At 43.5% G+C, this 15,426-nt stretch overlaps 1 protein-coding gene across 1 annotated transcript in view; it reads left to right on the top strand.

The window, feature by feature from the left end:
• Positions 1-12,676, top strand: part of LOC147626771 (protein S-acyltransferase 21-like) — a 40,395-nt gene extending 27,719 nt beyond the window's left edge. The window contains exons 7-10 of the mRNA XM_086815323.1: positions 10,083-10,211; positions 10,418-10,498; positions 10,634-10,828; positions 10,921-12,676. Coding sequence (XP_086671449.1) covers positions 10,083-10,211; positions 10,418-10,498; positions 10,634-10,828; positions 10,921-12,186 — 1,671 coding nt within the window. The 3' untranslated portion in view covers positions 12,187-12,676. The remainder of the gene's footprint in view (positions 1-10,082; positions 10,212-10,417; positions 10,499-10,633; positions 10,829-10,920) is intronic.
• The last annotated feature ends 2,750 nt before the right edge of the window (positions 12,677-15,426 follow it).

Raw genomic sequence — 15,426 nt, 5'->3', positions numbered from 1 at the left:
ATGTTCCCGTGCACACTTGCGTAATGTCAAGAGGAAAAACACAGGGCTATGACAAGGACCGCCCGAGAGTTCATCAATAGTCATCTGGGCCATCTGGTCATATTGACCGCTCGACTATGAAATCCAATACAGTCATCTGGGCTATTTGGTCGCAATGACCGCTTGACTATGAAATTCAAGATAGTCATCTGGGCTATTTGGTCGTATTGACCGCTCGACTATGAAATCCAATACAGTCATCTGGGCTATTTGGTCGCAATGACCGCTTAACTATGAAATTCAAGATATCTGGCACAAAGGCTGTTTAATGGGTCATCTGGCATCATTGCCACCCAAATACAAATCTTGCTCCTTGGGCTATCTGGTATCGTTGCCACCCAATCTAGAGCATGTCCAAGTAACCATTATATAAGCAAAATAATGATCAATTTCATTCCAATATATATACAATGAAGAGGGTAGAGGTACAATTCCTCCCTCTTGAATCTGTCTTGTTCGCAAGACATCTATGGCTGTACTTCAAATATATCTAGACCAACCGGTTCCGCATAAGCTTGAAGTATATCTGGATAGTCCTTGAAGTACTCCTCTTACATCCATTTCGCATCCAATGGCGAATAATTCTCGAATTTGAAGAGGTACTTTCTGACCACTGTCTTTCCTCTTTTTTCTCACAGAATGAAACATAGTCTGTTTTGATTGCGAAATCTCTTCTGGCTTTTTCACCTCTGGTGTATGCTCCAATACAGGCTCCTTTGGGGAAGGGCCCGTATATGGTCTCAATAAACTGACATGGAAGGATTTATGTATCCTCCAATGATTTGGATAGTCCAACCGATAACATACATGGTTGATCTTCTTGGTAATCTGGAAAAGGTCCATATACCATCATTTCCATTTCTTAATCCAAAGATAAAATCCATAGCAATACTCTCCCACATAGTTGCATTCCATACTCGTACTCATCCGTTCGGTACTTTCAATACGTACCATACTAGTACCATGCGTTCCATACGCGTACTTAAAAAAAAAAATAGTTTAAACTGACTAGTCACTAATAACTACTAGTGAATACATGGTATGTAGGTTGATGTTGAGGAGCTCGAGCGTCACAATCAGTAGTATGCCGAGAAGAGCGACATAGTATGTGATGAATAGGAGGACATATACATACAGTTTCACAGAGAGCTCAAGAGCATTGATAGACGAGTCACTTGAGCTAAGTCTTAAGCTCTCATGACCACTTCTCTCACTTCTTTAGCTCAGCAGAGGCATCCTTTCACCTCTAAAGGCACTAGGGTGTATACTCGTCGTGTACATTCGAGAGGGAGAGCCGCTAAAGTGACCGCAGTAGAGGCGATCCAAAGCACCAAATGTAGATTCTTCCAGAGGAGAGACTTGGACCCTCTTTGAAGCATTATATGATAGTGATGTGTGTGAACACACTTAGGACCACCGGGGCACTTTTTCCCTCACTAGGAGGTTTTTTCCCCCGTACGTATGTACACACTCCTATCTACTCATTTTAGGGTGTGTACTTATCTTTTGTATCTGGCACACATTTGTTCATTCTAATCTAGTGAGTTTGAACTTTGTGTGCTCTCAAACTTCTCTATCTTGTGTGTGTGCATTGTTGCAACCCTGACCCTAATTCCAACAATTGGTATCAGAGCTAGCTTCCTTGACACTTGATCTAGTAGTCTACCTCCCTCCTTACGACAATGTTTTTCTGTCTCCAATTGAGATACCCTGGAGAAGAAGGTATATAGTGTAGTGTGTTGTATACGAAATATACAAAATTTTCGGGATCCGCAGGGCGATTCGGGCGCGTTTTGGGCACCGCAAGACGTTCTGGACATGTGTCATTTTGGATTGGTTCTGCTCGATTTTGGGTGTTTGGTGTGCAGCAGCATCTATAGTGTCTTCAACAACATCGACCATCATACTTTTACCAATAACACTCTATTATCTACTGAGTGATATTTTTCATACACTTTGCAGGTGAATTCAGTTAGTTGGCGGCCATTCAGGGTTGCATTCAGTGAATACTGAGTACTTGCAGTGTGTTGAAAGATTTTACATTTGGTAGACAGTCATGGCTGGCTGTAGTGATGTATTCAACATGTTGTCTGTTGAGGACAAACTTGATGGGACTAACTACCCATTGTGGTCCTATATAATGAGACATGTGCTGGTTGCTCAAGGCCTTTGGAATGTGGTCAGTGGTAGTGAAAGTCGTCCTGTTTCACAACTACCAGTGCAATCAGGTGCTGCATGTACATCTAAAGTAGAATCTGATACAGATGTGGATCCTTCACATGCACCACCAGTACCTCTCACTGCTACTCAAACGAGATGGAATGGAAGAGATGCATAGGCACATGCATTGCTTGCACTTTCTGTGAAGCGAAGCATTATTCCTCATATTCGGTCATGTAAGACTTCAAAACAGGCATGGGATGCACGTGCTGCATTATACTGCTCTTGGGACACAAGGCTGCGTAACCTCTATGCTAAGAGGTCTTGAGGATTAGTAGACTGGACTTGGAGACATATGAGCCATGGATGGCCATGTTGTAATCATCTAAATCTTTCCATTGAATTTGAATAAAGAAATACTGAAAGGGGCGCCAAGCTTTGGGGCCAACAGGTGTCATTCTCTTTCTTGTTTTGGAGCACTCTAGATCCTATTTTATTGTTATTGGCTGGACTACAATTGGACTTGGTGATTGCTAGTCTACCGCACTTTGGTTTCTACCAGAGGCCGGTTTCAAGGAGCAAGACCATTGAAGGAGTTTAAAGGTCATTGACTTTATTATCATCAAGATAGTGGAAGAAACAAGGTCGTGAAGTATGAGAAGAACATTATCTTCATCATCATTACCAAGGCGCACCTATCCGTACTGCTGCCACCTGGTTTGTAACTATCTGGCCCTCCTAGCTCTATTTCACACAATGAAATCCATGCCCGGACACCAGACAGGTGGAAGAAGACATGGGGACAACATCCATGAGGTTTGATTAAGAAAAAGTACCATTCTTGGTCAAAAAGCAAGAAAATGCAAAAAGTCAAACACGGTTGACCGCAAGCCAAGGGCACCATTGGAAAGAGGAGATTGAGCCGGACCAAAAAGCTAAAAGGCGCTTTCTCAAAAAGCAGCTCTAAGGCCAAAAAGCAAGGCCTTAAAGCCAGAAAAACAAAGCACCAAAAGTTGAATAATATTTTACTAATAAAAGTAAAAAGAGAAAAGCAAAGCATAAAAAAGCAAAGCATGAAGGCTTTTTGGCAAAAAGCAGGGTCTCTTACAAGTATAAAAAGGATTGGAGGTCCCTTGTAGTACCATGAACAAGATCATTGAAGATTGAAGGAGATCGTGGAGTGTATGTGTGGGCATCATTATGATCATGGAGAGCTTCTTCTTTGCCATCAACACCTTCTCCAACTTGCTTTTCAGATGTACGGTTAGCCCTAGACTTGCATGGGTATATGCATGGGCGATACGGACACATGTACGGAGCTATACGGATGCATGTACGGAGCTATACGGACGCATGTACGGAGCTGTACAGAACTGTACGAACATGTACGGATAGAAATTTCAGAAACCCTTAAACTGCTACAAAAACCCTAAAAATCGAGGTTTGTATCGCCCGAAAACCATTCAAACAGGTTTTATATTAGTTTTCTTGCGAGAAAGAGCTTTTCCATGGTTTTCTTCATGGACAAGGCTATAGGAGTTGTGGAGATTACTCATGGGATGAGCGAGTGTTTCTTGGACTTGGACATAGAGCTTGGACATGGAGAACTTGGGCATAGAGCTTGGACATTAACATGGAACTTGGACTTGGACTTGGACTTGGACTTGGATTTGGATTTGGACGTGGACTTGGACTTGGACTTGGATTTGGATTTGGATTTGGACTTGGACTTGGACTTGGATCTAGACTTGGACTTGGACTTAGACTTGGACTTGGATTTGGATTTGGATTTGGATTCATTGGACTTGGATTGATTGGAATATTAGATTTGGTACTAGCCTGGTGAGAGAGACTCGTGGGTCATGTGCTCGGCATTAGAGATCTTGTGCCTCAACATCGACATCGAATTGGATATCCTACATCGGCATATCTGTTTGTTTTGTATTCATTGATTGTATTGATCCTGGCCAGCGTGCTCGTGGATTGTTCCTGAATAAATTCCTAAAAGGGGACGGGATCTGTTCTCCGCTCAATGTGGTGTACTGTGCAAGATCCCTATTCCCTTCTCTCTCTCCCCTCTCTCTCTATATCTTTATCTCTTGGACATGTGGTTGAGTCTGTCACGGCACACCCCACTGGGCTTACATGGTTGTTGCAGGCGATACCTCCCCTTTCTCTCTCTCTATATCTTTATCTGTTGGACACATGGTTGAGTTTGTCACTACACACCCCTCTGGGCTTACAGTGGTATCGGAGCAGGATTTCTCTTGAAGAAACTTTCTTGGGGTGATAGAGCCATGTCAAGAGCAGAGGGAGACCAAGGGCATAATGAAGGGAACAACTATGAGGCCAATACAGGACTTCAAGATCAAAACCAGGGTCGTTGATCCATGGCATCAGAAGAGTACCACGACTTTCAGCAGTTCAAACAATTCCTAACTTGGAGAGCTAGGAAGGAAGAGGACCAAAGAAGGGCTCGAAAGTTTGAAGATTTCATCAAGGATCGAGCCAGTGAAGCTGAAGGAGTTGAAACCGCTAAAGCCTATCTTTGGGCCAAAGGAGTCACCATTGTAGAAGGATCTAGAGCTACCTGTTCCATTTCTCATGGAGGAAATAGGGAGGCTATCCCTAGGCACGTTCTCTTGGATGCAACATCTTCAGGTCAAGTAAAGGAAAGAAAGGCAAAGAAGCCTTCATCAACCGGCAAGGTGGACTTCAAGCCGGGAGCGAAGAGCGTCAAGTTTAATGCTTTTTATGGAAAGCGGAACACCCAAAAAGCTTTATCTTTTGTCAAGCAATTCGATGCCACTTTTTGGAGGAAGACTTCTCCAAAAAGTCAAATCTTCGCATGGTTCACATGCATTTCAAGGATGCCGCCTTGAATTGGTGGCTAAAGTGGAAAGAAGAGACATATGACTGCAAATTGTCCCGATAAGCCAATGCAAGAAGCCTGAGAGATTGGAAGATAATCAGATTGACATCATCAAGAGGATTGCAGTGGATGCTAGACCATCGCAAGTTCTGACAAAGAAAGCCGTGGGATCTTTGTGGACCAAAGTTGAAACATGCATTGAAACTTTATGCTAGCAAAGGACCAATGTTGGTTGGAGCAGTCTTGAACCAAGCAGGCCATGTTGTGGTCTATGAATGTCAAAGACAATAAGGAAGCAGATGTATTATCTCAGAGACCCTTGAGGCATGCGGTTTCTATGGGTTACCATATGGATTTCACTGTGATGAAGGATCCTTATGCTACTAAAGAGGATTTCAAAGATCTTTTTGGAACGAATTTTTATGTCATAAAGTAGGGTTTTCTTATGATGCAAACCCAAGTTATGCATGACACAAGGAATTGAGGCCAAAGTAATGGAAGAGTGCCATGCTTCTCCCTACATGAGGCATAGAGACACCTTGACTACACTTCAAGCTTTGGAGAGCTACTTCTATTGGCCTACTATGAAGAAGGACATTGAACTTTATGATTCGAGAATGTTTGGTTTGTCAAGAAGGTCAAGTTTGATTGACAAACACCAGCAGGACTATTGCACCCATTGAACGTTCTATGGGAGAGTATTGCTATGGATTTTATCTTTGGATTGCCAAAGTCATGGAATGAGCGTTTATGAACCTTTTGAGATTACCAAGAACATCAACCATGCTTTGTTATTGGTTGGATCTTTCAGATCATTGGAGGATATAATGCCTTCCATGAGAGTTTATGAAAACCATGTACAGGGCTACCCCCAGAGGAGCCTGTATTGAAGGATCTACCAGGGGTGGAAGAGCCAGAACAAATTGAGTTTCATTCTATGAGAAAAAGAGGAAAGATAGAGGTTGGAAAGTTCCTTTGGGACTTTGAGAATTATTCACTATTGGATGCAAAATGGATGCAAGAGAAGTACTTCAAGGACTGTCCAGATATACTTCAAGATTATGAGAAAGTGGTTGGTTCAGATGTATTTGAAGTATAGGTATATCGACGTCTTACGATCAAGACAGATTCAAGAGGGAGAGATTGTGCCTCTAGCCCTCTTCATCGTATATATATTGGACTGGAATTGATCATTAATGGTTATTTGGATATGCTCTAGTTTGGGTGGCAACGGTGCCCGATAGCCCAAGGAGCAAGATTTGTATTTGGGGGGCAACGATACCAGATGACCCATTGGACGGTAATGATGCCTAAACGAGATTTGTATGTGGGAGATAACGTTGCCAGATGACCCATTGGACGGCAACACTGCCAGATATCTTGGACTTCACAGTCAGGCGGTCATTGCGACCAGATGGCCTAGACGACTGTTTTGGATTTCATAGTCAGGCGGTTAATGTGACCAAATGACCCAGATGACTATTGAAGAATTCTCGGGCGGTCTTAGTGACTAGATGGCTTTGAGCGAACTCTCTAGCGGTCCTAGTGACCAGATGGCCTTGAGCGATAGTCTGAGTGATTTCCCTTGGGAGCCAAATAGCTTAGCAGGGTTTCCGATGAAACCACACAGGACAATCCATGAACATGGGGATTATTACTTGTGCATTGCATACTAATGTATGTTTGAATTTCTATTGACATTGTGTGTTGTTTTTGATGTGTGGACAATGCTTGGATTTATGGCATGTTATAGTATACTGGGCTCCAGACTACCTGGCTAGTATCTGGAATACCCAATAGACATGAATGATGCATACTTGTTTGTTGACTAGCTTGTGTCTAGTTTTTGCAGAAGGTAAGTATACACTCATTTTATTTAACAGGCCATGAAGAAGTACCATCAAGAACAAAGCTATTGGTCAAAGAAAAGGCATTGAGATGTTGCCTAATGAGCATCTGATACCACAGATATGGGGAAAGACCAGATGCACAAGCTCAGCAGATGGGGCTATTACCTTGAAACATATGGATGTACATGACGTACTTGTAACATATGGATATACTTAGAACTTATGGAACACTTGCATTCTGCAGTTGAGGACAACTGCGATATAAGAGGAAGGAAATGTAACTATTTGGCCCTCCTAGCTCTTTTTCACATGATGGAACACATGCCTGGACACTAGATAGGTGGAAGAAGACATGGGGACAGGGTCCATAAGGTTTGATTAAGAAAAATCACCAGTCTTGGTCAAAAAAGCAAGAAAAAGCAAAAAGTCAAACTAGGTTGATTGTGAGCCAAGGGCACCATTGGAAAGAGGAGACTAAGCTGGACCAAAATGCTAAAAGCTGCTTTTCCAAAAACCATCTCCAGGGCCAAAAAGCAAGGCCTTGAAGTTAGAAAAGAAAAGTTAAAGAACTTTGAGAAAAGTTGAGTAATACCTTATTTTTAAAAGCTAAAAGGGAAAAGCTAGGAAAAGAAAAGCAAAAGCCTTGCTAGCTTTTTGCAAAAAGCAGGGCTTCCCTCAAGTATAAAAGGAGCATGAACCTCTCTTGTAGGGGGAGGAGAAGCAAGACCATTGAAGGAGTTTGAAGGTCATCGACTTCATCATCATCAAGGTCGTGGAAGAAACAAGGTCATGAAATATGAGAAGAACATTATCTTCATCATCATTACCAAGGCGCACCTATCCGTACTGCTGCCACCTGGTTGCTGCAGGCGATGCCTCCCCTCTCTCTCTATATCTTTATCTGTTGGACACATGGTTGAGTCTGTCATTGCACGCCCTGTTGGGCTTACAGGAACTTTGCACAATACACACACATTGAGCGGGGAACAGGCCCCGCCCCCTTTCAGGAATTTATTCAGGAACAATCCACGGGCTCGCAAGCCAACATCAATACAACCAATGAATACAAAAGCAAACAAATATGCGGATGTAGAAACCCAAGTCGATGTCGAAGTTGAGGCACGAGAATTCTGATGCCGAGCACACCACGGGGATGACCCACAAGAATCTCTCACTGGGCTAGTACTAGTTCCAATATCCAAATCCAAGTCCAAGGAACCCTAAGCTTCTACACAAGATACACCGGAGATTCGTGTAGATGATGAGGTATTTGATGCTCAATAGTAGGTTCAGTGCCCAATCCAGAGTAGAAGCAACCCTCAACAAGGTCGTACAGTGGATATATGGATTGGGTTAAGTCCATGAAACAGCATGGCTTCCGGTACAGAATTAACAGGTGGCAGTGAGGCTGTACGGCAGCACAGGCATAGGCATACAGTCGGCAGGTGGCAGCACTGGCAGCACAGGCGGCGGCGCCTAGTACAACAGGTAGCAATAGCAGGTGCTGGTGGTTGAGGCGGCCAGAAGACAGGTGGCATACAGCGGAGGTGGACAGGCGGCAGCTGGCACTGGAGGCTGAACCAGATGGTGCAGCGAGATGGTGCAGGTGGCGCCTAGTTCACAGGCAGAAGGTGGTTCGGCTGTGAAGTGAGGCTGCACCGGCGATGCTGGCTCGTGCTAGCGGCACTGACTGGTGCTGGCTGGCATTGGCTAAACAGGTAGTGCTGGCTGTAGGGGAGGCAGCGTTGGGCAGCAGGCAAAGGCGGCCCAGGCAGTGGAACAGCCAAGCGCACAGGCGGAGATGGGCAGCACATAGGTACGGCGCACAGCATTAGCGCGAGAACGCTCAGGTGGCACAGGATGGCGTAGACAATGGCTGGGCGGGACATGATGCTGGCAGAAAACTCCAAAGCTCGGTGGTGATGATGATGTTGATCTCCGTTCTTTCAATGATGAACTCCAAGCTTTGATGAAGTTTTCCATGCCTCAATGATGATGAGCTTCACACCTTGATGATAATCCAAAGAGAGCCTCAGACTAGTTTTATACTAGAGGGGAGCCTTGCTTTCTACCAAAAGCTAAGCTTTTGCTTTGCTTTTGTCTTTTTCACTTTATTCAATAAATATTATTTAAATATGGTCAGCTTTTCCCAAAGTTCTTGTGCTTTGCTTTTCTGGCTTTAGGTACTTTCCTTTTGGCCCTAGAGTTGCTTTTTGAAAAAACAGCTTTTTGCTTTTTGGTCCAACTCAGTCTACTCTTGCCAATGGTGCTCCTAGCTCGCAGTCAACCCAGTTTGACTTTTTGCTTTTCTTTGCTTTTTGACCAAAACGATGCTTTTTCATGTGCAAACTTTATGATCCTGCCCGAGAGTTCATCAATAGTAATCTGCACCATCTGTTTGCATGGACCGTCTGACCATCTGGGCTATTTGGTCGCAACAATGACTGCCCGATTATGAAATTCAAGATATTTGGCTGTCGAATGGGTCATCTGGCATCGTTGCCACCCAAATACAAGTCTTACTCCTTGGGCTTTCTGGCATTGTTGCCATCCAATCTAGAGCATGTCCAAGTAATCATTATATAAGCAAAATAATGATCAATTACATTCTAGAGGACTACTCTCTATTAACAGCTTATGCTTGGAGATGTTCCACAGGAGACTGTAACCTTTTCTGAATGGAAAGTGATAATGCCCTTGAATTTCATAAAATGTTGAAGATGTCTCGAGACAAGTCCCTGCGGGTGGGGCTGAATTTGAGGGTAGTCTTGTGAGCTAGTGCTATTTGCCTCTTGCACCTTGTGCTGGCCAATCCCTGGAACAAAAGAAGTCGTGAGTGTTTTGGTGAAGTGTCGAGAGGCTCAATAATAATATTATAAAGCTTTGCATGGTTTAGCAGGGTTCTTATGCTTCAATTTTGTTACCTCATTATGTTCTTTGGATTTGGTGTATTTGTCAATATGACTTTTCTATCCTTTTTGGGTGGGCTCTTTTGAATCGTGCACACTAGTAAGAACCTAAAATGCAGACCCACATGGATTAACTTTTCTATCCTTTTTGGGTGGGCTCTTTTGAATCGCACACACTCTAGTACGAACCTAAAATGCAGACCGACATGGATGGAAAAACTTGCATTGCTAAATTTGTCGTTCTTTCTGCAGCTTGTTTTGGATTGGGGCACTGGTTTAGTGGTGCTAGTGCGGTGCTTCACAGACAAGAGGGGCATTGAAAGACAGATCGCAGATAAGCTTGGCAACGGGTTCTCAAGGGCACCATTTGCTGTTGTGGTGGTAAAAGTTCTGAGCTTGATGATGATGAGACTTTGAGATTTAATTTCTTTTATCAGCTCTCTTCAAAAAGTTTTTACACGTGTCCATGAGTGTGTAGCCTGGTGGTTTTTTCTCACAGGGGGTTCAACACCCGATGGACGTGCTATAAGTAGATAATATACATCCCACATTAACAAGTTAAAAATGTTTACTATCCTTGGTTACAGGCAATTTGTACTTTTGTTCCCCTGTTGGCTTCTATACCACTTGGCGAGTTGTTCTTCTTCCATATCATACTCATCAGGAAGGTGTGCTGCTCTGCTTAACATTGCTTTGCCATTTGATTGAGATAACCAGACATTAGATTGAGCGAATCAATCATCAGCTGGGAGAAATCAAGCTTATGATTTTTTTAAACAAGTTCACAGCTGTTCTTCTTGCAGGGTATCACAACTTATGAATATGTGGTGGCAATGAGAGCTCAAAGTGAACCTCAAGGAATGCCAGAAGTCGAGCAGCAAAGCGCCCCATCATCTCCAACGAGCTCCACAGCGACAGGGTTAAGTGGGTCTAGCTCCCTTGGTTTACATTACAGAGGAGCATGGTGCACACCCCCAAGAGTTTTTGTTGAGCATCAGGTAAAGCACTCTATATTGTGCCTTCATCATTAAAGCTGAAGTCACTTGGGTGGGTATCATTGTTGATTTTCATTTTTTGTTGTTCTGCAAAGGAGGATGAAGTTGTACCGCACTTGGGCCCAGGCAGGGTTCCATCTACCGTAGATCCAGATGCCACAACTGTACCTGTGAGGGCAGAAAACAGGTCACATAAGCGTGCAGTTAGAATTAGTGCATGGAGACTGGCAAAGTTGGATCCGAGTCAGGCTGTACGAGCAGCAACAAAAGCTCGAGAAAGCTCATCTGTACTGCGCCCTGTAGGATCACGTGAGGTGGGAACATCTGAAATTGGCTATAGTTCAAGCAGCAATGTTAGTCTTCGAAGCAGCATGAGTGCAGATTATGGGCTGATGGGGAGCAGGAGAGGAATACGGCAAGATTTGGGCTCGCCCAGGACAGCTTATCCTCCCAGTCGAGCAACCAGCAAGGATGAAGGGGAGGCAGGTGAGATAAGCCGTAGTAGTTTGAGCAGTCCAGGAGGGACAACTGGTGAGACCTCTACTGCTTTGAGTCCTTTGCCACTAGAGATGAGGTTTGGGACTACAGGTATGATGCCACGACCGAAAGCTACACTTCACAATGTGCGGGGGGGCATGTCTTCTTCTGGAACAAGGGATTCGAGGCACAGTTTGCCAATATATCATGCTGCCACCCTTTCACCCTCATCTATTGAGCATCATCCATCCTGGGTTGGAACCACTCCTGTCAGTGATGGAGGTGATGTTTCGAGTGGCGGTGATAGTGCAGATGAGAAACGGAGGAGTCATAGTGTCATGATAGATACTGAATCAAGGCAGTCTCACTTCAGCAGCAATACTAGAGAAAGAAGAAGTGCAATTTATTGGGATCGGGCAGCAGGTAGGTTCATTTCTGTGCCCAATAGAAACCACCTCATGAGGATTTCGAATCCTCTCTCTAGACAACACCCACAGGTGTCATCTAGTGATGGTTTCCAGGTTTCTCCTGTTGCAGCAGACAGAGACATTGTTCTTGGTCCAGGCTCTCCAGAAAACCTCTCCACTGCCCAGGGTGGTTCTCCTATTGAGCCAGCCTCATTTATTTCACCTGAAAACCTCTATATGTATGGTGGAACTTCAATCTTCTTTGGTGGACCTCTCAGCATGCCGGTACCTGGTAGTACCAGAAAGGAAAACTCACCAGTTTCAAACCTTGGTACTACCCAAGTGAGGCCTGTTGTCAGCAGCAGTGTTCCAGTAGTAGGCCACAGCACCCAAGAGAATGTGGTCTTGCGGGGATCAACGATACGATCACAATCTCCTGTTTTTGTTCCCCCTCGATCCTCACACAAGAATCCCTGACTACCACACTTTACATCCTCTTAACAGATTGTTTTTAAAATTGTCTGCAATACTCTGCATGAAACAACTGTACTGCTCTTGCACATGCCAGTATGATTTGATTGCTGACAACATTGAAGAGCACAGAATTATGGCTTCCATGCTGGTGTGATTTGGAAGGACCCATGGCTCTTGCTTTGCATTCAATCAGAACATTCTGACCCCAGCTAGGGATTTATGTAGCAGTCTTGATCCAGCAATGGTACAAGGCAGATGAGCTTGCACCTTGCTCTTTTGATGGGAACATTGTCCACTTTGACGTGAGGCTCCAGCACGCATGTGTGTGCACGTGCATGCACTGCACAATCTAGGCACGAAAATGGGTGGAATTATCTCCCCTTTATATGGGTACGCATTTTAATATGAATTTGTGGCCTTTTCTTAGGATAGTTTAGGGATCAAGGAAGCTGTTAGCTTTGGTGTAAAATAGATTAGTTATTTTTTTGTGAAACTTTGTGATGGCTTCCGAAAATCTTTTGATAGTGTGTGCCTTGCTAAAGTGTGTGAGTCAGAACAGAGAAAACCTGGTTATCTCACAGCAGTTGCCTACGTGTATGGGAAGGTAAGATGGTGATGATGGGAGATGACAGCCTTATCTGTGGTGAAAGGAGGGGTCTAGATAGATGAAATGGAAATGATGATTTTGACCATGTCACAGGAGAAATGATATAATTGGACATTTTACATTCATGTATGTAGATGATGTGGTTCTTTTAGCCTTTAGCAAGGAGATTCTGCAAAAGTTAATGCCTGTTTTGGATTATTTCTGTAAGTCGATCTCCAACACACAATCCCAAACCTTGGATGCAACAACTGAGACAGCTTAGTCTGTTAAATATACCAAAAGTTGGGGAGGGCGAGGGAACATACTAACATGGGGCTAGAAAAGTCCCATAATGTCCTTAATTTTCCTCTCTGAAGGTCGATTCCCTTATATATTAATAAAAAACAGCCATCATGTTTAACAATGAACTTTACATGTCACATGGTTGCATGCCATTTAGTGTGGGCTTGGTAGTGTGGTCCCTAAAGATTATTATTTTTTTATTTCTTAGGCAGAAAGTGATTAGGCACCGTCAAAGATACAATTTTAATGAGATCACTTTCGTGAATCACAACGAATGGATTTATCGAAAGGCTTGGATATTTGCATCGTGATTAGGTAAATTCGTGTCTCGCCTCACTGCCTCATTGTGGAGATGGACAAAGCGAAGGGCATTGTGAGGGAGGTCTAGGTCCGCACCTCTAGCAGAGAAAAACCTAGTCCATGCGGAGGAGGGAACTCCCAGATTCGTTAAAATACATGTCAATGAATTGGATCCGTATTATGAGAGTGATACAAATGCTACGATCCCAATTCACCATAATGGATACTAAGTACTGGCTATCCTGGATGGAGGAGCGGGGGTCAGCATCATCACAAAACGATGTTGAAAAAACTAGGGTGAACCAGATTGGAAAGAGTAGATCTAAACGTCAAAATGGCAGACGGAACATCCTTAAGATTCATGGGGCTATTGAAAAATGTAAGACTTAAGGTCTTTTTGTTTCGCTACCATCATACATTTGTTGTAATGGACTTCATGTGCCAACTGGATTCATATGACATTATCTTAGACATACCTTTTCATGAGGGAAGCCAAATTGGTGCATACTTGGGCATTAGATCAAGTGTATGTTCGAAAGGACCCACAGATTCTAAAGATCGATTTACAAACGTGGAAGACACACCCAATGGAAGGGAAATTGTTTGGAAATGATTCGGTCACCACTAAACGAACCACGTCTCTATTAGTTTGCCACGGGAAGAGGAAGAGGCCGCAATGTACGTGTCGCTTCCACCCCCGGATTTTAGTGAAACTTGGATGCATGTGCTTGCTACTATAGACGTGTTGCCTCCCAAAGAAACCCAATACGTTGAATCGGGAAACATTTCTACCACCTCAGTGTGCATGGTAGATGTGCAACCAAGAGAATAAGAAATGGAGGATGAAGCCTCTAGTATAGATGGTTCTGGATCATAAGGCCACAACAGTACCCAACGCCTCAGGAGATGGCTTAAGCAAAAGAGGTATATCACTTGACGAAATGCCTTATTACAAAGTAAATCCATGGATACCCAATGGCTAAGATATCTCGATGTCACTAAGGTGTACGAGGAGTTTTCTAAGAACTGGGGTGAAGAATTGAGTAAGTAAAGGAGGTTGACCTTGCAGAGCCAGGGGAGGATCCCAAACCTGTCTATATTGCTAAGGATTTAACTACAGCTGAAGAACAAGAACTCATTGCTCTCCTCAAAGAATTAAAAGATTGCTTTGCTTGGAAATACATTGAAATGAAGGGTGTACCACCCGAGGTGGTTCAACACACGATTCCGATCATGGACGGATCAAGACCATCCAGGCAAAAGCCATACCAGATGAATCCGAAATATGCAACGATTGTAAAGGAGGAAATTGATAAAATCATCGTTACGGATTTTATTTATGAGATCAAACACATAGATTGGCTCTCACCAATCCTGATTGTACCAAAAAAGAATGGGAAATTGAGGGTCTGTGTTGATCTCAAAAAGGTCAATGTAGGCACTAGTATTGGAAACGGGTAGCAGGTGAAAAAGCTTACTTCTTAGATGGGTTTTAGGTTATAATCAGGTGTCCATAGCACCAGAAGACCAGCACAAAATGGCCTTCAATATGATGTGGGGAACATATGCTTATAAGGTTATGCCTTTTGGCCTCACCAATGCCCCAGTAACCTTCAAATGATTGATGTGCATGGCCTTCAAGGACTACTTGCAAAAGTGGCTGGAGGTATTCATTGATGATCTGTGTGCACACACACTGGACTAAACATTTGTCTTGCTTAAGAAAGGTGTTTGAGCGATGTCGATTATATCGTATATCCTTAAACCCTTTGAAGTGTCAATTCTGGGTCAAGCATAGTGTAATCTTAGGCACATTGTGTCTAAAAAAGGTATTTCCATGGATAAGAGCAACGTAAAATTGATCTTGGAATTACCCCCACCAACCAACTACAAAGGTGTATAGAGGTTTATGGGCCATGTTGGGTATTATCGCGTCATTTCATCTTGTTCTATGCTAAAATCACCAGACCATTGTATAGACTACTCATTGTCTTTGGAATGGACTGAGGAATGCCAAGAAGCATTTGATAAGTTGAAGAAAGCACTGGCAAGTG

This window comes from Cibotium barometz, chromosome 21, assembly GCF_041138505.1.
Source record: "Cibotium barometz isolate CiBa-2024 chromosome 21, ASM4113850v1, whole genome shotgun sequence".
Taxonomy (NCBI): Eukaryota; Viridiplantae; Streptophyta; class Polypodiopsida; order Cyatheales; family Cibotiaceae; genus Cibotium; species Cibotium barometz.
Note: the sequence above shows the minus strand (reverse complement) of the source record. Positions and strands in the feature narration are given on the sequence as shown.